This window comes from Trachemys scripta, chromosome 3, assembly GCF_013100865.1.
Source record: "Trachemys scripta elegans isolate TJP31775 chromosome 3, CAS_Tse_1.0, whole genome shotgun sequence".
NCBI lineage: Eukaryota > Metazoa > Chordata > Testudines > Emydidae > Trachemys > Trachemys scripta.
In genome coordinates, this window is record NC_048300.1 from 149,821,265 (window position 1) to 149,844,511 (window position 23,247).

Below are 23,247 nucleotides of genomic sequence, written 5' to 3' on the forward strand. Positions count from 1 at the left end.
CTCCCTGAGAGGCGGTAGCTAGATTGATGGTTCTTCCACTGAACCTGGCCTTAATCGTCCCTTTTGTGCTTTACCTGACTTTGAACTTTGTGTTGTCATTGTCACATCTACGAAATGAGTGTAAACCATTACCATTCTCATCTGGTAGGATCTGACACAGATGTAAATGACCATGCAAGGTACAAGGCAGTGAAGGATATCTCGTAATCCACTTAACATGTATGCACTGAATTGAACTTTAAATGTTGAGAAAAAATTAATGGGGGCAAGAAGTATAATATTTATCACTAGAGCCTTGCGTGGATACAAAATTTGTATCTGCATCTGATTCACGATCCGCAAACATAGTCCGCGGATATCTGCAGATTTTCAGGGCTCTATTTATCAGTATGCATGTACCATGATGAATTCAATGATAGCTAAATGTTATTTGAAAATGAAATACAACAATAAAATACAGTGCATCATCAAATTCTTCAAACTATGAACTGAGACAAAATATATTTACAGTGAAAAATTCATATGTAATTAAATGCATCACTTTTCTAAGATAAAAGTCTCAAAATCTTTGTAGATTACATTCTTTACATGTATGAGCTTGTTTTGGTCTATTAACACATAACATTTCTGTTAGCATACCATATGTTATACACATTCTCTTATGGTATGATAAAGCTTGGATTTTCCATTTGAACCACACATTTTTTAGGCAAAGAGTTAAATTTGTAAGCCTTCATGAGCCATACCAAACATGGTAGATGGAGCTGGATTTAGATATCAAGTACTTCTGGATCTATTTTAGTTTTGGCCACATTTCAGAGATAAATGTATGCTTCTTGATATACACAGAATATGAAGTAAAAATTATTCAGTAAAAATTAATGTCAACTTTAATTTTGATTTCTGAGACACTCCTACTATTTGAACAAAAACAATTTTATATCACAGCAGTCATTTTAGTAAATAGATAAAATTCAAAGACCTTAGATGACATTGCAGTATGTTTGAAAAACAGATGTGTATATAATATAAACCATCTAGATCATGTTTCTTCATACACCTGTTATGTAACACTACAGACAACACATAAAATACTATAAAAAGGCCAAAGAAAAGAAACAGATGATGTATTCCATAAAGCTGGGCACAGGCTGACATGAAAAGTAATAGCTCACCATCCTGACAATCAGAAGCACTAAAATATTTTATGAAATGGTTATCAGTGAGTTAAGAAATTACTTCACACTTAGCCTTACCTATCAGGTAAACATGTATATTTGTCAATAACACATGATCAGAAAACTCAAAGGGAGGATTGATAACAAGGGAAACCAATCCTAATACTATACTACAGAAACCTATGTGCTTATTTTACCACTGAAATTAAATACAGTTTATTTATACAAAATATCCATGTATTAAAAACATTAATGTAAAAGATCACAAGTAGATTGCAATGCTACTTGATTTTAAAAAGCACCCTACTCTACGATTTACTCAATACTCCAATAAACTTACCGCTCCCTTAAAGATGCATACCCTTATGTTGGAGATAAACTGATGTATAGAAGTGACATGTTTTCTTACTGTACAATCTCCTGCATTATATGCATATATAAAACATAAATAAAACCTATGTCATATAATCTGGAAATATTCATCCAATAAAGGCAGTATTTCTGCAAACACTGCTGTCTAAAAACAAACTGTAAATTTTAGAAAAAATATATTCGGCTCAAGGATAAAAGTGGGAAGACGGCACAAGATGTAATATATCTACACTGCACTGTTTCCTGCCTTCCATTTTTAGAGTTCAGTCTCTGTTCAATCCTTTGCACTAACAAAAGTGTCCTGAGTACCACCATGTGGACAAAAGGAGGTATATAGCATAGGGTCTGAATAACTCTGAAAGGTTTTGACATTAACTAAGCCACAGCAGCTTTATTACTTTCCTGAAGCAAATCTAAACAGTTCCAAATATACCAGCCACTTTAAGAAAATTCCAAAGTTATCTTCATAAATATTGGACAGTAGGATTTTAAGTGATAAGAAATACAGGAAACTGGTCCTGGTATATTCCAAATATCTCAAAACTAATCTAGAATAATTTAAAGGACCTTATTAATATTATATCTCATCATATTTCAAATCTAAATATTGTTCTAGCTAAAAAAATCCTAGTTCAGAAAAATATCTTGTGCTCTCAGAAAGATAATCCTCTTGTATTAGGCAACATTTACTATAGCACACGTTTGTTAACAAACATATAAATGAAATTGAAGAAGTAAAGTAAAATCCTCAAAATAGGTATAAATCAAGGAAACATTAATCTGAAACTGCAAAAAATTTTTAAAGATAAAGCCTGCCAAATGAGAAGCATGTTTCAGGCCACATTCTGCTTTCAGTTCTAATCATGTAAAACGGAAATAACTCAGTATAAAAGTAGAGTTAATCCAGAATGATGCCATTCTATCCAAACACAGAATGTGGCTCAGAATCTTGGAAATGGTATACAGGTACCTGATATTACAAAACACTCTTTTTCTCATGAGAAATTAAATTGGGTCTATATCAAAATGAAAAATCATTAACCAAAAAAGACAGTGTGAAATAAATTAATCATTACCAACACAGTTACTGATGGAGAACTTCAAAATGTTCAGATACAGATTTTAAAAACTGTAATAATGAGTCAAAAATGAGGGGGAAAAAAGCACCTGTTGGAAATGTGTATGAAAAAATAATCTTTTTAAAATTCAAGTAAATTAACATTTATAAAATCAGGCTAGGTAAGTTACAAGCTTTCAGAGTTGTAGTTCAGCCAGGAAAATGCCCAAAATATACAGATAACACCAAGTAATATATCTATATACACTGTTCTGTATAGCATTATAGAAAGGGAACAAGCTCATAAAGATTCTAATCATGTCGCTTTCTTAAAAGACAGCACCCTTTTTTGGTATTATCACAGGAAGGAAGTGAAGTTTAAAATTAATTTATAAAGTTAAAAAAATATTTTAAATAAGATTTGGAATCACTAGAGAAGTACAAATAAACCAACTTAAAAAAAACCCCCATGCAATATACCTGACCAGCAGTTCATGTAACTAAACTGAAAACATATATGGCCAATTTTTCTGCTGGTATAAATTCACTGACTTCAACAGAATTCTGCCAGAAGAGAATTTGAACCATACAGTCATGGGTGCATCTGAACAACGCAACCCATTTTAAAATATGTCTCAATCTAGATGCACTTGCTAGGAACTCTATTCAAACCAAATTTCATTTTCACTGTAGGTTCTCTGAAGGCATCCACACTTCAGCTTCTCTAATACCTATTTGCATTCTAAAGTAAAAAGAAAAATTCTATGTAAGCATAGGTCAGCTGGGTGTGGAAACCTATGCCATGATTTTCTGAAGTGAACAGCAACATTTTGTATGAACAGAGTTCCCCAGCACCCTACCTAAGAAAATAAACTTCAGTGTGAACATGTGAATTTAAAAACTCTACAACTGTAATTCACTCTGTAATAAGATGAATAAAACCAGTATTAACAAGACTGAAAAATCTGTACTGTCTTAAGATCATCAAGTTGTAAGAAAATAAATTTTGTTTGAAGAGAAAAGCTCATAAGAACTATTTGGGCCTGTTGCCTCTCTAAACCAGAGAAACAGTAAAAGTATAACACATGGAATGAACTCACAAAATCATATCAAAACTCCAACACAGCAATTAATGTAGTAAAAGGCTCGATATAAGTGCTCTATAAAATGTCTATATATTGTGCAGTATATATATGGACAAAATGCACTAAGTATTATGAAGATTAAATTGATTCATAAAGGGAAATAAGGTATAAACATGAACCAAAGTGTCTCTGGAGGGATGTTTATTTCCCACTGGCACGCTGTCGAGCCTGAGATACGTGATAGTAACAATCTGCTGGGTTGCACCTTCCGCTCGGCCCTGAAGGCCCCTGGGGACCTGGTGATCCTGGAGGGCCTGGGAGGCCTGGCACACCAGTGGCTGATAAAATAAAGATCGCAATTAGCACAGACATCATCACTGTGCAAATGATGAGCCTCTTGGTATCCTCAAAAGCCTGCTCCTTCGCACCAACTAAACAGCAAGAGGCATGGAGTCTGATTCTGACCTCAAACCAAAGAAAATCAGGGGTTACCTTATGAAAATCAATGGAATTACACTGGTATAAAACTGGTGTGAGATCAGAATCACGTCCAAAGACTGCATACAACAATAAAGCTAGAGACATTTACCTGAAGGGCCAGGTGGACCAGGATTACCTGGGAGTCCAATACCAGGCTCACCTCTTTCCCCCTTCTGTCCTCTGTAACCTACAAAGGATAAAAAGATAAAAAGAATAAGAGTGCCCAGTAATTATAACAATCTTTTTTCTAGGCACCTTACTGACACAAAACTACCAAAACAAACGTGAAAACTGATGCCCATTTTTTCTGAGGCTGGTAATCCAGCTATTGTATTATTTACCTTCCTTTTATTACACATGAGAAGATTTCTACCAGTAACTGATGGATCCTGAGACAGAAGAGTATCAATGGATCAATTGGCCTCACCCTTTCCAAAGATTTTCTGCTACTTTGGTAAAGACTCCAGGATAAAAAAACTGAACGTATATCCTGCTTCAATATTAACCACAGGGTGAAATGATATATGGTACCAAACAAAAAACTTAGATGTAATAGAAAGAGTAAAAAACCTGTCTATGATGTATCTAAAGAAAGATTATGGGACTTGACAGTCTGTTTAACTAACCTAATTCGCTACAATGTGCTCATTGTAGTGAATAGAATAGAATGCCAGAGGATAGTTTATATACCAAGGTAGTCAACTTTCTGACCACCGGTAGCTCAACATCTCCCAGGAGCTACTGCATCTAATCTTTTATCATTTGTATTATGCGTGTATTTTAGATTGTAAGATTTTTGGGTGGGGCCTACATCCTTCTGAGGGTTTGTAAAGTACTATGCACAGCTATGCCACTATATAAATGGGAGGCGGGGGAGGAGCCCTTTAGTTATAGCGTACATCTACAGCTGTCTTCACTTTGAATACAGTGTTGTTAGAGCCTGTGAAGATTATAGGTTCCAGCATGCAACGGACTAGTGCTCACATGCTCAATAACTATGCATGGCACATTTGGATTTGCGCTCTGCACAGGCCACTATTCTGTACTGAAGATGAGTGGTTATGTTTGTTCAATTGTATGCAAACAAATTCAGCCCTCAGCTGCATGAGAATTAGGTTCAGCCCTCCTATTTCTTGGCAAGTTGTCAAGTTGTCTCAGCTGGGAAAACTCTGGATGTCCTTAGAATAGCAGTACAAGGGTCACTGAAATAATAATATTCTTTACAATTTCCCTCATAGTCAAAAAATAGGCCTGTGACTTTTACATTAAAGCAAAATGACTGATGGGAAATAAATATAATTTAAGAGGAATAATAAATCTGACACCAACACTCAACTTTTATAAGGAGTTTTGGGAGGCCCATTCCTCCTCCTCCATGCAAGAGTAAAAGTGGGTGGGGTGGTGACATACACTGAGAATTAATGCTCCATCCCTGGTTAAATATAGACTTGCAACAGAGAAGATTAAATTTGCTGTGGATAAAGTACCAATATATTTCCAGTGTCTTACTATGTCTAGTAAGCTGCTCCTTTGTAGAGCAGCTGTCCCCCGATGAGAGGAAAATTAGAAGAGAAGGGTTGTGAGGTGACCAATGAGCACTGAGTCAATTGTTATCTGAACAATAAAGGGACTGGCAGCTGTATGGCTGAAGTAGCCGGTTAGCAGTACTACATGGCAACACTACTTCATGTGACAACTCAAGAAGAAAATGGGAGGACATATAACTATTGTGGGCACCAAATGAAACTATACAATAGAATGGTACGCAGATTCGTACAATTTTTCTATTAAACACAAGATCATAAATTTCAACAGAAAACCTATTATCAATTGCCATCATCCTTTGTCTCAGAATAAAGCAGCAATTGGTAATTTAGTCTCCTCTCTCAACATCCCAACATTCCCCTTCAACACTGAAATGATAATTGGAGTACATAAAATCCCAACCAGTAGAATATGCATGCAATGTGACATACAAAAAACAGGCAGGTATCTAAAAAGAAAACAAGCAATTGAATAATTCAGAGAGAAAAAAACCTCTCTTTACATCAGCCGTGCATTCTGGTGGCTGAGCCCCATTAAACAGAACTGTCTAAGACATCCACACACAACTGTGAAACCCCCAATAGGAAAGGTGAAAGAGCTTATATTCAGTAATGGATCTTGAATTTGTTTTTAAATTGCCATGATTAACAGTATTTGTGACTATATAAGTTAGCTGGCTATGGAAGTTTTGTGCAATTCATTGCAGTTGCTACTGTTTGTGAAGGTCAATCAGATAATTAAGAAGCTGATTACGTTGCCTATTTATTATACCTCTATGCGTCTTATTTTTACAATGAGTAGTTAGAGTACAGTTTATCAGAACAAACCCAGCTAATTATACTTTAACAAAACAGTGCTACCATTAATCATTTATGTTTTGTATTTCTATATGTATGGGGCACAAAGAAATCACATTTAAAATACATCATGTTTACAATCTCTATAACTTATCATGTGTACATAATAAGGTGGTCAGAAAGGGACTGAGGCAGATTGACAAATTCTGTAAACATTACTGAATTTCAAGTCAATAATAAAAAAACCCTCAAAACCAATAATATATACAGCAGTCCACCAAGGCACATTGTATGAGTGAAAATAGTATAAACAATGGCTAACTGTGTTTGAGTACATATACAAATGAGTATTTTGTACATATTGGCATAGTAAGTTTCAATGATACCAACATTTAATAAAACATTTCTCAGGTAACTTTTCTAAAAATAATGCTTTATTTTACAGTGTGTGAACAATAAGAAAAACATGTAAGTATATTATTGGAGCACCTTTCTGAAACAATCCAGTATTTAACTCTTGCAATAACACAGTCGATTTTATATGAGGTATATTTTACGCAGAAGTAGGTCCCATGATTACACTTCTGGAGGATAATATCACAATCTACCTGAGCAAATTTTTAACAAACTCATCTGAGGCACAGTGGAATATAACTATCCACCTAAGCAAGGTTTTAGGTTCATTACAAAAAACCCAGGCACAGATACGATGCTGTATATTTTCTGTTGGCAGAGTTACAATTTCAGTAACAGGTTTTAATTTAATTCAAAAGGCTCACAAAGGCAACAGTTTCCCTAAAGCCTTTTAATTGTGTTCTGGAAGTTTTATTTTGTTGTAATTCTTAAAACAACAAATACCCAGAAGATTTAGGTCCACCAGTATAATATGTGGATAGTTTTGGTAAACACTGAGTAGTGTGCAGAAAATATATACTAAAATGGTAGAGTGCTGTTTTCTTCTCATAGACTGATTTGACTGGAGTTTTACATACAGTTTCAATATAGTGCTAACTATCACCAATATCATCATCATCAATAGTCTGTCAGCAGCATCACTACTCTAATCCAATAGTATATATTCAGGAGAGCACAATTACATGCCTGAGCATTTTGGAGGAGAAAAGTCACTGAGTTATTTAATTCAGAAAAGCTTCAACAAGATTTTTTGTATGCAGTCCTGAGTCTCTTCTCCCCACACTGATACTCATGGGAGCTACAAGAGTAGTGTCTAGAGAAATATGAGGCTCTTTAGCATACATGAGAAGGGAAAGGACAACAATGCCAAAATATCTGATGCATTTTACTGTGTAAATAATCTAGATATTAAAGAACTCTTAAATACAAGAGACCATACCATAAACAGTTGTAAGAACAAAATTCTCCTGTCTGATCTCCCCTGGATATTTTGTGTGTAGGGCCAGTTCAGCCAAATCTGTGGCTGCAAAGATCATGTTTACTGCTTACGCTCTAGTGTAATATGATATATGAAAAACAAACTGCTTCATACAGAAAGATCTCTGCCCTTCCCTTCTTGCTCTCAGTTACACCTGTGCAAACTCACTTAAATCAATGGAGTTGATTAAGTCCGTTACTATAACTTTGAACACAATATAGACTCACATGAATGCTACTGCTGCAAATAACTTGTAAATCAATTGCATATATTTGTGTATGATATTTGTTTCCTTTAAGACTCTGCTTACAGTATAGTAAAGTCCACGGGGTACCAACGGCTCTCATTAAGCTGGCGTTTTACATTTCACTGGTAACACTGCCTTACGGTATGGTATGTTACAATATTCGTACTGTATACTTACTTTTAAAAAATGAAAAAAAAAATGTAAAAAAGTCTCACTCACTATTACATAAAGCCTAACAGCTTCACTGCTAGTCCTGTATTTCAGTATCTGTGCTGCAACTTTTTGTTGATATTATACCACTTCACTCCAATCCTAATGTAACATCATGATTATTTGTATCTGATACATTTTGTCTGATGCACCTACCAATGAGGTTAACATCAGTTTTTCCTTGCATTGTAGGAACATTGTCAAGGCTTGCAGGGAACAATTCTGGGCTTCATTAAAATTTTATGAATCTGCTCCCAATGTTCTAGTGATCTCTTAAGTATGAATGTTTTTTTTTTTGTTTTAAAATTTGAGCACTGAAGCACTTATGCACCGGCATCCTTTACTCTTCTCAAAAAACAATGGCAGAACTACAGTTTAAAATAACCAATCCAGTGCACATTATCTCTCTGGTATACCAGGTGTGCACATGAACATACCCTGCTGAACCTAGACACACATGCACATAACATGCTATCTTGCTGAGACTAGACATACATGTATGTTACATGCTTCCCTGAAGAGTCTGTCTACTACATTTTTAATTGTCTCTGATTGTTCAGTATTTTAAATTTTGTTGCCTGCACTCAAGAATGAAATGAACAGGCATAGCAGGGAAGGGCATCTAATGCTTGTGTGTCCTCTTTGGTTTCTCACTACTGATGTAGGGGTAGGTAGGTCAAACTTTTGCTTTTTCTTTCCTTTAAAGTGCAATTTTATATCAACACATCTATTTTTTATGCATCAGAGGTGGGAATGCCTCTCATTTAGCTCAAGGCTTGTTATTTTATAAACAGTGTACTGAAATGAAGGGTAAAGTATGTGGGAATCCTGTGTCAATGGGGCACTACTTTTACTTAAGAATAAAGCACCAAAAATAAGCTTAATTTTTCTATAAGTATAGCTACCATCTTCAATTCTTGAAACTCACTAACTTGAAGTAATTCATATTACAGTTTACTACTTCTGAGAGTATCTACCATGTACAATCTCATTGAACAATCTAACAGTGGCATTAAAGTTGACCATTTACAGTGATCTGAATACTTAGATAATTAACAAGTCACTGTTGCAAAACTCTAATCCCTTTTATTGCCTTCCTTGAGCCTTTATTCTTGTTTGTTCTTCTTATTCTGAGCTCATCACATTTTTCAAGCTTCAATCAAGGGTTTGCTCTTATCAGTGTTAATAGTCTTTACTCTTCTTTTAGCTCTCCACTCCACACATCTTCAGATTTGCTTTCATGTTCTTCATTCCAGTCTGACTTGCTCTGACTCCAGAGCAGACCAAACTAACAAAAGATAATAATAAAGAACTACCTATACATATACTGTAAATTATATACTATCCCCAAATCATTTTTATATATTTTATAAATTCTTCTGCCATTCTTTTCCTATTAATTTCCCATGCTAGTGTGGTTTGTGATGAAGTACAGGAGAATCCAATTATAATGAACTCAGTTTCTGTGAAACTAAATCTATGGTGAAGGACGGTACAGTAGAATCAAAGTCCCAAATTGTTTCAGTGCACTGCACTGTGCAATTTGCAGTTTTGAATATAGTGAAAATCCAATTACTGTGAAACTGTTTTGTGAAAATAAATGACTTCACTGTAAGAGAGATAAATTATATGGGGAATATTCTTTCCCTCAGTCTTTTCTCATCAGTGTTGTCTCTGGATCAGAGCTGCAAGAACTCAGACTTAGAGCTCAAATCTTTGCTTCTCAGGAGATAACCTGGTTGCCAGAAATGTGTACCAGATATGTTAAGATCTACAGTTGAGCATTGGTATAGTTTTTCTTCCATGTGAATGTGTTTTGGACCAAATCACTTCTATAGCAGGTTTAGATAAGCTATCTGTCAATATCTAAACTTTATCATTTATTAGAATAAAATGCATTGATTAGGTGTTTTTAATAAGGAAATACCACACATTTGCTATTGGTTAATTTATAGATTTACTCTGGAAATGCAGTAGTATGGTTTTAAAAGTTAATCATTAGGAAGCTAGATATGTAGTTCTAATTTAACTATCATTAGCAAGTATATGAAGACTAAAAGCACAATACCTGTGGACATTTTATTAGAAACCCTACCTTGAGGTCCAGGTTCTCCTGGTGGCCCTGGTAATCCATCTTTTCCTGGTGGACCTGGTTTCCCATGACCGTGGGAAGCTAACATTGCAGCTGGCAGCTTCAGTTGGGATACAAACTGAGCCATCCTCTCTTCATTAACAAAGGACATAGAAAAGAAAATGTGTAAGAGATTTGGTAGCACAACGTATGAAAATCACTAAAACTCCAGCCTCAATTTCCAGACTAATCCAGAGATCCAGAACTAGTTACCAGAAGTAATTTTAGCTAATCCTTTAAACAGATAATACCTTGATCTTACAAGGTGTTGGATACTCCTGTAAGCACTGAGAACCTTCAACCTCTTTGACATTAATGGCAAGAGTGCTTATACCTCCCAGAGTTGAGCACTTAATGAATAAGCACTAACACTCATATATATATATTTACTATTTACAGTTCTCACCATATATATATATATATATATGTAAATAGTAAATATATATATATATATATATATATACTATTTACAGTTCCTACCATATATATATTTACAGTTCCCACCATCTCCTGGTGATAGAAGTATACAGATACATGGCTATAGAACAGAATATAACCTGAATGAAATTCACTCCTGTGCAGAGAGTCCACACAACATCTATAATTCCACTTAAGGTACAAAAACAGGGCTTACGTTAGACTTAAATTCTACACATCCTTGTACTGGCTGACCTCTGCACTGGGGTGAATTTCCCTCTATGGTTACCTTGCTGACCTGATGGAGTGTCTGAAGGTGTTAAACCTAAAAGTGATCACAGTTAAAAGTAGAGCCAAGTCAAAGTTGTCAGACACTTGACTTGTCAGGGAGGATGCAAGTAACCCATTTCCCAGTGTGTGGAGAATGAGGAAATGCTGACTTCATTAATGAAGAAAAACCATGTGGGTTCCACTAAGTCTTACTGGCTCACTGCCTCCGAGATACAGGAATTGGAAGTGGCATATTTAGAATTTAGCTTTTGGGCTAGTTGTTGGAGCGGCAAAGAAACTGCTTATGGTGGTTGGGCAATTTCCTAATTACAACCATGTCTGCTGCAGAGATTTTCAATTTAAAATATTAATATTACATGAGAACCAGACCAATGGTCCATCTAGCCCAATATACTGTGGCCAGTGCCAGATACTTCAGAGGGAATGAACAGAACCGGGCAATTTTGAGTGATCCATCACTTGTTGTCCAGTCCCAGCTCCTGGTAATTGGAGAGTTAGGGACAATATAATCCACTTGCGGCTGCCTTATTAACTCTTTAGATGTAGTCAAAGATTGTTACTGTATATTTCGTAATTCATTCTAATGTTGTGGATTCAAAACTTTAACTCGAAGTCAGAACATTTCTGGGCTTGAATTCCATTCATCAGAGAATTTGAATAAAGAGCCGCATGGGCAGAAAATAAAATATTAAAGTGAAAAATGGAGCAGAGAACAGGCAACATACAATTTTATTTTGAAACACAACTGTGGGGTTCCAGGCATATGAATGACTCCAAATCACTGTATTTATGGTGCTGGATGTTCTGCATAGAAAAACATATGCACAAATGGCTTTCTATAGCATGCAAGTTCTGCTTTTTTAATATTTCTGTGCAAGAATGACAACACACAAACATAGGGCCTGATCCTGTATCCACTCGAAGTACAGGACTCCCATTCTCATCGGTGGGAGTTCCACTTACAGAGTGACTACAGAAACAGGCTTACACCAATCTTGTAACACACTAAATATTATTCTGCATAAGTTTGGCCCAGTTGTTAGTGCCTGGATTGACATGTTAGAGGGACAGGTTTGATTCCTGAGCTTTGCAGGGCTTTGAAGGCTGCCATCATAAACCAAGCAGAGCCAACTGATGGGGGGGGGGGGGGGGGGGGAGGAAGGAGAAGGTACAGGTGGAAAGTAAGTTTCCACTGAGGACTGGGAATAGGAAAATTCTCTCTTAAGGGTATACTAATTTATTCCTCAAACAGGAAAAAACAAACAAACAGCCCTTATTGGTGTTCAACATCCACACTAAAACTAGTGCCAGCTGTGAATACAAACAGCAGAGCATTCACAATTAAGGTCAGAGAAGTTAGTGTACATGCTAGAGTTGACTGATGTATTTGTTTGACTAATAATCCTTTTTTTGGTAAATGAATTGTTCATAAACCAGTCCTGATTTTTTCAAGTGTGTCTGCTATTTGTATATATGTGATGAATAGCGTCTACAAATATTTTTCAAACTATGAGTTGTCATTAACGGTTTGCTTTGACTATTTGGTTATCATCGTTCATGCTGTGAAGAGATCTGCCAAAATGACATGGTATTACTTCTGCTTCCCGACTAGATAACTAACTTTTAAAATAGAACAGCAAATGACTACATTGCAGTAAGAATTAATGGCTGAATAAACTCGCCTAAATTCATGAAACATTCACAATTTGCAAATATTTTGGGAATTCATGACAGAGGCTGAACACTCACAAATAACATACATTAATTATTGCCTTAAGCCAATATCTCAGCTCCTTTTAGGAACGGTTTAATATTTCTTAAGTAAAGAGGAGATATAAATAAGAAAACATGTCAAAGAGTAAAGAGAGTATCAATGTATATTTCAACACCAAGGACTGAAGTTAACATGACAATTCCATCTGAAACACACAGCATGCAGAAAAGCAGTTAACATGCGTAGTAGTTTTCTAAAGAACTGACATTATAACTCTTTAGGCTAACTTATTTATGGAGAAAGGACAATTAAATAGATATTTTGGAATGAGACAACTGTGCAAAAAGTGAAGCTTAAATACATTTCTCGATTATCTCTCATACATATGATATACTATACACATTATTACAGCGGAAGTTTAATGTTAAACTAGCTAACGGTTATAACTAATAGTTAAAACAATTTTAGCTAATATACCTCTACCCTGATATAACGTGGTCCTCGGGAGCCCCAAATCCCTACCGCGTTATAGGTGAAACCCTGTTATATCGGGGTAGCAGCGGCAGGGCTCCAGCAGTGATTTAAAGAGTCTGGGACTCCGGCCACGGGGAGCCCAGGCCCTTTAAATCGCCACCCGAGCCCCACTGCCGGAGCCCCGGGGTAGCGGCGGCAGGGCTCCAGCGGTGATTTATAGGGCCCGGGGCTCCTTGCAGCAGCCGGAGCCCCAGGCCCTTTAAAGCGCTGCCCGAGCCCCGCTGCCGGAGCCCCGGGGTTACCGTGCTATATGTGAACCCGTGTTATATCTCCGTGCTATAGGAGAGTGAAAGAAGGCAGATATATTAGCCCCAGATTAAGCAGGTCCCTTTTCCTTGGGTAATGTAACAGGAGTGGTTCCAGAACAATCAGGAACTTGCTGGAACCAATTATGGCGAGCAGGCTAATTAGGACACCTGGAGCCAATTAAGAAACTGGTAGAATCAATTAAGACAGGCAGGCTAATCAGGGCACCTGGTTTAAAAAGGACCTCACTTCAGTCAGTGAGGGGCGTGTTGCTGGTGGACTGAGGAGTACAAATGCTATGTGGCATCAGGAGAAAGGTCCTGTGGTGAGGATAAAGAAGGTGTTGGGAGGAGGCCATGGGGAAGTAGCCCAGGAAGTTGTAGCTGTCACACAGCTGTTATCGAAAACACTGTAGACAGCAGTGATCCACAGGGCCCTGCACCTCAAACCTCTGCCCCAGCCTAGAGACCCCCCCCCAACCCCGATCCCCCTCCTGCACCCCAAACCTCTGCCCCAGCCCAGAGACCCCCCAAACCCAGATCCCCCTCCTGCACCCCAAACCTCTGCCCCAGCCCAGAGCCCTCACCCCCCTTTGCACCCTGACCCCCTGCCATAGCACAGAGCCCCATCCTGAACCCCAAACACCTCATCCCTGGCCTTACCCTATAGCCCACACCCCCAACTCAGAGCCCATACCCCCTCCTGCACCCCAACCCCCTGCCTCAACCCGCAGCCCCCTCCCACATCTGAATCCCTTGGCCCCACACCCAGGCCAGAGCCTGTACCCTCTTCCACACCCCAACCCCCTGTCTCAACCTGCAGTCCCCTCCTGCACTGTAAAACCCCTCATCCTCAGCCCCACCCCAGAGTCTGCACCTCCAGCCAGAGCCCTCACCCCCTCCTGCACCCCAACTCCCTGCCCCAGCCAAGAGCCCCATCCAACACCTTGAACCCCTCATTTCTGGCCCCAACCCAGAGCCTGCACCCCCAGATAGAGCCCTCACCCACTTCCGCACCCCAATCCCCAGCCCAGTGAAGAGTGACGGAGAGTGAGCCACCGAGGAAGGGGGAGTGTAGTAAGCAAGGGGTGGGGCTTTGGGGAAGGGGCAGGGTTAGGGTGTTCGGTTTTGTGCCATTAGAAAGTTGGCAACCCTAACGAGATGGCTGCCTATGACTTTGAGAGTTAATATGAAGGAGACAGACTATCTCACCGGAAGATTTTGCAGGTTATTAGTATAGATGTCTTTGGTTAGCAGGTGGAAGTAAATACCCAAACCTTTTATCTATATGAAACAAGGATGGCTATATTGTGGGAGAATAGGCTTTCTGTGTCTCCTTATCAACCTCCAGGCCTCCCATCAAAACCTTTAGTGTGAGTGAGAGAGAGAGAATGTCTACAATGCAGAGTTTTGTCACCAAAAGTTATGCTGCTTTAATTAAAGCACTTTAATTAAACCTCTGTTGCATGTCCACACTATGCTCCTTATGTCGGCAGAGTGCATCCACACTAGCAGCTCTTGCACTGACACAGAGAGCAGTGCACTGTGGGTAGCTATCCCACTGTACAATTGGCCGCAGGGTGTTTTGGGATGCCTCATGGGGAAGGCACAGCATCACATGATGCAGGTTTTTCAATCCCATTGTTCCATGGGCATCTTACTAGACTGCCAGCTGCTTTTCAACTGAAGTGCGGGAGGGGGAAGTGTGTGACAGGGAATGTGTGTGTGTGTGTGGGGGGGAGAGACAGAGCCAGTGTGTGTGTTGGGGGAGTGTGAGAGAAAAAGAGGGTGGGAAATGTGTATTGAAGGCATAGGCGGTGCATGAAATAGCCCCCGGGGCCTGCCCCTTCTGCCCAAGGCCCTGCCCATGCTCTGTCCCTTCCGCCCTCCCCGCCAGAGCCCAAAACTCCCCACCCCACGGCTGGAGAAGCTTCAGCTGAACCTCCCCGAGCTGCCAGCTGGCCCACTCTATCCACGCCAGCTGTCCCAACCTCCGGGCCCAGCCAGTCCGAGCACCAGCCCAACCTCGCGGAGCATTGGCAGGGCCATGGCCTGTGTTAATGGAGACTTAGCCTCCAGTGGCCTATTATACCCGCCACCCAGGGTTGTGGGAGTATGTGTAGGGGGAGAGTGAGTGTGTCGGCATGGTGTCTCTAAGTACAGACAGCCGAAGAAAGCAACCAGTCCTGAGGAGGGGGGAGAGGGACATCCCGACATCAGCCCCCACCTCCCTCCCTGACTCTGTACAGCACAGCAGTCTCTCAAATGCACACACACATCCACCCCTGCCTGCTGCCTGCCTGCCTCTGTGTTCGTAGTGCGGAAGAGAGAAGCATTCCTCATTAATGATTTGCTCTACACAAATGTCTACACTGATGCTTTGTTGCTTTAAGTTTGCCGCAAAAAGCTTTATGCCTCTAGTCAAGGTGGTTTTGTCGCTGAAACTGAAGAGTTTTGTTGCCAAAAGTGGCATTGCAGTGTGTACACCTGCATTTTTCTGTCGCTAAAATCTGCCTTTTGGTGACAAAACTGTGATGTTGATAAGGCCAGAGAGAGCGAGAGAGAGAGAGATGCTGATCACTCTGGGATGGGCAATGCAGTCTGAGGGAGGGAAAAGAGAACGTAGCCATGTCCTGATCTGCTCCAGAGCCTGAACAGTGACATGGAAAAATCTGAATGCAGCTTTGGCCATGCTCATTGATCTCAGAGTTATGCCGCTACTGCCCCAAACTGATGTAAATTCCTAGCATTCTGAGTTCCTCCCTACCTGCTTTGGGCTAGGTCAGAAATACTACAGCTATTCATGCTATTTGGTGCTTCTGCTTCCAGCCCTGACTAGAAACAATAAGGATAGATGTGTATAACATGAAAAATAGTTTTGTTTTTTTTAAAGTGAACCTCAACCCAGCTGCAGTTTGGCCTATATTTGCATTTTGGGTTAATCTTTGGGGTAATTATATATTTTTATTTTATCCAAATGAGTTCACCCATCTTTAACAGTGAAAAAACAAGCAGGACAATGGTTCACTACTTAAGAAAACGGGCTACAATAAATATAGAATGACTGGAATTGTGCCTTAATGAACTTGATGAACCAATCAAAGCACATAATTGAAAGTCTTCCAATGAGATATAAAGGAAGTTACATAACCCTAACACAATTAAAATGTTTGAGAGAAAAATAAGGAATATAAGGCAAAAAGTACAAGCAATGGGAAACTGAGAAATCAGCAGGATGTAAGAATCTGGAAACACAGAACACAGTTTACATATCAGAGCATAGCAGAATAAGAATAAAAATGTAAATACCATATATCTTCATTTAAAAGCCACCCATAATTACTAACAACCTTCATTTAATAGCTATACGTTTACCATCTAAGACACAAGGGAAAAAAATAAATTTAATAAATGCTACCTTGTTTTTGAAGCTGCTTTTGATTTAAAGCTAATGGCAGTTAATGTAATTTAAGAGAAGCTGTGGCTTCATTAACAACGTATATGAACCGTTTTCTTTTTAATCAATACACAGTTAATGGGGAGCTTCTGAATTAGTTGGAAATAAAATTGCACAGTCCTAAATGTTGTCCAGTTAATGCAAGAAGACAATGGGAATTTTATCTCTGTGGGATCAGGCCCTTCACATTCCAACTATTATTTATTATTTTTCAAATTTTAATTTCTATTCTTTTTTTTTTTTTACTTTTGCTATTACTATTAACATTTTGAACAATCTTTGTTTTTTAATATTAAGCTGTATTACATGTTCTGGTTAACAGATTTTTGAACATGCAGTAACAGTTATTTGTTTGAATATGATTGTATTAGATTTTCACTTTTATTATACCGAAGTGTAAATAGTCAATCAAGCAGAAAGGATGTTCTTGCACAATTGTTTAGAAAAGGTACACAAAGACTATACGGAAGTAAACATCTAGAACAGAAGATAAGATTTAAATTTAGTTGTACAACATTTCATTTCCTTACCTTCAAAAACCCTAAGAACCTCTTGTTTGATGTATTTTTTCATTTCTTCAAATGAAACTGTGTCAGCCTGATAGAAAAACCAACAGGGGACACACATCAGTAATCTACAAATGTGGAAACAGAACATTCTGAAAGCAACATGTCTGATGCTGATGAATAGATAAATTTAATCAAGGGATAGTGTAGTTGCATTGAGTATACAAAGGAAAGCACATAAAGCTTTTGCTGGAGATTAAACACTGAGAGAAGTTAAGGTGTTTAATTAGTTGCAAAGGCTGTTTATTGCAGATACACTATAATATTATGAACAATTACTGATCCCATGAAATATAAGCAGCAACATTTTCAGATTATATCATTAAAATAAGCATGTTTTTGTGTCATATGTTTTAGCACAAATTTGTCACTATCAGATCTGTGAAAAACTTTCTAAAGATGTCCAATAATGTTATTTTATCATTCTCACCCTTTGTATGTTGCTTGTCTATTTAGATTGTCAACTCTTTGGAGGGAGGGATTGTCTCTTGTTCTATGTTCGTGTAGCAGGTAGCACAATGAGGTGGTAAATCTTGGTTGGGGACTAGCTACTTTAATACAAAAAAATAAATAATAATAACAAAAATAGCATCATCAATGCTGATAGGATGAATAACTCAAACCACAGCAGGGTGAAATATCCATTATCTGAATGATTGTGTCTTCCAAGTTAATAAATATTCAGAGCACAAAGGTGTGTGTGTGGAAAAAACAGAAGGCATGTGAATGAAGAAATGCAGTGTTAGAAAGTATTGAGTGTTATTTTTAGGTACTAATTTCTGGGGAGAGGGTTGGGATGTGTTTCTTTCTTACATACTTTCACTTATATTTTAGGTCTTTATTTTATGAAGCTTCACTTATAAAACTAATTGTATTGAGTAATCATCTATCCAATTTGTCAAAAGCAAAATTTAATTAATTGAACTTAAGCTATTTTCAGTCTATCAGAGACTACCACAGTTCAGGTATAGAACACTAATAAAAAAAAAAGAAAATTAAAAATGATGGCTTGATTGCTTGCACTGATTTTTTTTCATTTGATAACTGAACAATTACACAGCTCAAAGTAACTTTAGTATTTGTGATGAGTTGTACTGGATAAATATGGATTCATTTCTGCTCCCCAGAACGCACAGTGTTTACTTCTCTAGGTTCCCCCAGCAACCAACCAGAGCACTTTATTTTCTTACCGGAAGACCTGGGGAACCCTGATGACCTGGTGATCCTGGATAGCCCCTGTCTCCTGGTGGTCCAGCAGGTCCTATAACCCCCTTTTCTCCTGGAAGGCCAGGTTTTCCTCTTTCACCTTGCGGACCTCTGTCCCCTGGAATACCTTGATCTCCCTATTCAAAATAAGAAGCATGGAGAAGATTGTTGTTCTATATTAATCAATCAATGTGAAAACTCAATCAAGAATGTTGGGAAGAAACTTCTTCTCTCCTGAATGACAGTGAATGTCCATTTGGAGAGGGAATCATATTTGGAAAATAATTCAGAAGCTGATGCTTTCTTTGAAAAACAAAGGAGACCATATTCTCTTTTCATCTGTTGTAATGTTTACATTCAACGACAAAGAAAATCATAGGTGCTGTAAGTGGGGATGCTGGGAGTGCTGCCGTACCCACTGGTTTGAAGTGGTTTACATTGTATACAGAGTTTACAGTTTGGTTGAACAGCTCTCAGCACCCCTACTATACAAATTGTTCCAGCACCCCTGAAGAAAATGTTGATGTACAAGAATGAAATAAAAGATATAATGAAATAAAAAAATAAAATGCAGAAAGATTACACCAAGCATTACTGGGTTTCAAAACATGGTCTCTCTCTAAAATAGATGAAAATAAAATGAAAAGTTCTTGAGTGGTTATGCCTGATCAAGAGTCTAACAGTTTTCTTTCTATCAAATTGATCACACTTTTATGTTCCCCTCTGCCATAGTATCTGAGCGCCTCACAATCTTTAATTAATCCTCACAACACTCAATGAGGTAGAAGGACTATCATCTACATTTGATGATGGGGATCTAAGGCCCACAGAGACTGAATGACTTGCCTAAAGTCACATGGGATCAGGCCAAACTTAATCTCTCTCTCTCTCTCTCTCTCTAAGGCTGGGTCTACACTATCCGCCTGAATCGGCGGGTAGAAATCGACCTCCTGGGGATTGATTTATCGCGTCCCGTTGGGACGCGACAATCGATCCCCGAATCGACGGTCTTACTCCACCAGCGGAGGTGGGAGTAAGTGCCGTCGACGGGAAGCCGCAGAGGTCGATTTTGCCGCCGTCCTCACAGCGGGGTAAATCGGCTGCGATACGTCGAATTCAGCTACGCTATTCACGTAGCTGAATTTGCGTATCTTAAATCGACTCCCCCCTGTAGTGTAGATGTAGCCTAAGACTTAAAGCAGACCCTAATACCAGCAGGTTGTAGAGCAGGGGTGGGCAAACTACGGCCCGTGAGCCGTTTTAAGCTGGAACCATGAGCTCCCACCATGACCCCAGGTCGGGGGCTGCACCATGTGACTTGGCCCTGCTCGGCGCTCCAGCTGGGGTGCCGGGTTGGGGGCTGCACCACGCCACAGCCACATGGCACTGCTTCCGGGGGGCTGCTTGAGGTAAGCGCCGCTTGGAGCCTGCAACCCAAGTCCAGGGCCGCCCGGAGTGGGGGAGGGGCAATTTGCCCCAAGCCCCGGGCCCCGCAGGGGCCCTGCGAGCCCTGGCCAAGAATCCTTTTCCTCTCCCCACACCCCAAGCCCCTGCCCAAGCTCTGATCCCCCTCCCACTCTCCAAACCCCTCGATCCCAGCATAGAGCACCCTCCTGCACCCCAAATCTCTCATCCCCTGCCCCAGCCCTGATCCCCCTCCCACCCTCTGAATCCCTTGGTCCCAGCACAGAGCACCCTCTTACACCTCAAACTCCTCAACCCCAGCCCCACCCCAGAGCCCGCACCCCCAACCAGAGCCCTATCCCCAATTTTGTGAGCATTCATGGCCCAGCATACAATTTCTATTCCCCAATGTAGCCCTTAGGCCAAAAAGTGCCCACCACTGTTGTAGAGGTTGTAACACATGAAACAGGGTAGAAGGGACACAATATAGATATAAATAGGCTAACAGGAGTTATATTATAAAGAGAAAAAAATAGTTCAATGAAATGTTAAGGGGAGCTGAATATGAATTAGCATTCAGTATAGCAAGTATCTACAAACTGTGCCCAAATGGGAGTTGCACTGGAATTTGACTTGTGTTCTCAATGGGACATGCCTCCCTATTAGACTGAGTGTAGCAATATGATGCATTGCAGAACGCTGTGGGCTGCATTTGTCCCATAGGCCATATTTTGGCCACTCCTGCTCTAGTGCACACAAAAAGGGAAGGGAAAGAAATATATCATATCAACACAGTTTCTACTGAGTCAGGTGATGATAAATCAATGGGATATTTATGTGCCATTTTCATGATATTGTAATAAGGAATATATAGACTCCATATACAAGGCACAAATTAGAGAAAAGAAATACAGTAGACATTTGAACAGATTTGGTATTTGACCTTGATGGTAAAACGGTAAGAAATTAAATGCATGTGTTTTTCTGGACTTGTTCCACAGTTTCAGTTCATCAAAATAATAGAGGATAGAAGAAGTTGTTTTTAATGATTTACTTCCTTGCAAACAAAACAAATCAAAGGTCAATGTTTCAGCCAGCAACAGCTTTAATCATGCCTTGTGTGTTCCTGGCTGAGATGTCACTTGATTTGTTTTGTATGAAGGAATTAAATCTTAAAAATGACTTAATATATTTGTTATTAATCTGCTGAACTTAAGCAGTGGAACAGAATGCAGCAAGTCCTGCATTTGGACTGCTCATGAACAAATGATGGCCCTTAAGGGTCACTGACTCTCCTTGCTGCACCACTTAAAATTAATGTTAAGTTACACAATTGGAAGTGACTAGTACAAAGAATTTTTTTTTTTGATGAAATCCTGAATGTACAGTAATAAGAGCAAAGTAAACAAGTGTATTAGTTGGATTAATAGGATGCAATACAATGAAGTATTAGTTAACTATACAGAGATTTGAAGCATTACTCACTCACAGTAAAATTGTAACTGTACATTGTAGGAGTAAGCATAGATACTTAAAGACTGCATGATAAAAAGGACACAGAGAAAGGGAAGGATGTACAGCAGGAAGTTAGAGATCTCTTTTTATCAGTCATTTGACCTCCAAATCTCTGATTTCCAGTGAGTTAAAGCTTATTAATCACTATAATTAGAGCTTTACTATAAAGACCCTTGTGATTTGTGATGTTTTACTGAATTAATTGAAATCATAATGAATTTCTGACTGGGGTTTAAATTGTCGTTGGTAAGTGTGCAGACATAATGAACTGTGGAAAGGCTATAACTGCAACAAAAAAAACCCCCAGTTACCTACCTTTTGTAACTGTTGTTCTTTGAGATGTGTTGCTCATGTCCAGTCCATTCTAGGTGTGTGCGTGCCCACGTGCACAGTTGTCGGAGATTTTTGTATTAGTGATACCCATAGGGCCGGCTGTGACACCGTCTGGAGTGCCGTGCTCATGCTGTGATATATCAGGCGCTGCCAGCCCACACCCTCTCAGTTCCTTCTTGCCGACAACTCCGACAGAGAGGCAGGAGGGCGGGAAGAACAACAGTTACAAAAGGTAGGTAACCGTTTTTCTTCTTTGAGTGTGTGCTCATGTCGATTCCATTCTAGGTGACTTGCAAGCATGATCAATGGAGGCGGGCTCAGAGTTCACCATCGTGCAGTTGGTAGCACTATTCTGCCAAAGCCAGCGTCATCTTGAGGTTGCTGGGTCAGCGCATAGTGTGACACGAACGTATGAATGGACGACCACGTGGCGGCCCTCCTGGTCATCCGTACTTAGCCATGCAGCAGCCACGCCGTCAGGTGCAGCAATGCCAGGTTCAGGTACAGCAGACTGCTGTGGTTCTGGGACAGCAGATTCGGCCAGAGAGGTAACTGCAGCAGGTCGGTCACCGAAAGACTCAGCAGTATGCCGAACCCATGCTGGCGAGGCTAGGGCTATGAGGATGACAGATGCTTTTTCTTCTTTTATCTTTAGCAGGACCTTGTGGATAAACGGCACTGGCACATCAGCATTCCCGACCATGGAGGTAGGTGGGCGGCCACCAGATGGATGGCATACCGCACGCAAAAGTTCCAGAGGCTGAGCGTCTCCCAACACAGGGCCGAAGGCCTGGTGCCTCCCTGCCTGTTGATGTAATACATTGCGGCCATATTGTCCGTGAGGACCTGCACCACCTTGCCTCTCAGGTGGGGCAAGAATGCTTGACAGGCCAGGAGCACCACCTTGAGCTCCCTGACATTGATATGAAGGGCTATATTGTGCTGCAGCCAGCAGCCCTGGGTGTTGAGCTTGCCCAGGTGGGCCCACCAGCCCAGATCTGACACTTCCAAGACTAGGGTGAGCAACGGTGATGGGGACACAAAGGGAACTCCCTGCAGCACTGACTTGG

General features: G+C 39.7%; 1 protein-coding gene across 1 annotated transcript in view; it reads right to left on the reverse strand.

Moving 5' to 3' along the window:
* Positions 1-2,122: 2,122 nt before the first annotated feature.
* The window catches only part of COL19A1 (collagen type XIX alpha 1 chain), a 311,359-nt gene continuing 290,234 nt past the window's right edge, over positions 2,123-23,247 (reverse strand). Inside the window, exons 46-50 of the mRNA XM_034766226.1 lie at positions 18,910-19,062; positions 17,684-17,750; positions 10,460-10,588; positions 4,282-4,359; positions 2,123-4,030 (exon numbers count right to left, since the gene is read on the reverse strand). Coding sequence (XP_034622117.1) covers positions 3,894-4,030; positions 4,282-4,359; positions 10,460-10,588; positions 17,684-17,750; positions 18,910-19,062 — 564 coding nt within the window. The 3' untranslated portion in view covers positions 2,123-3,893. The remainder of the gene's footprint in view (positions 4,031-4,281; positions 4,360-10,459; positions 10,589-17,683; positions 17,751-18,909; positions 19,063-23,247) is intronic.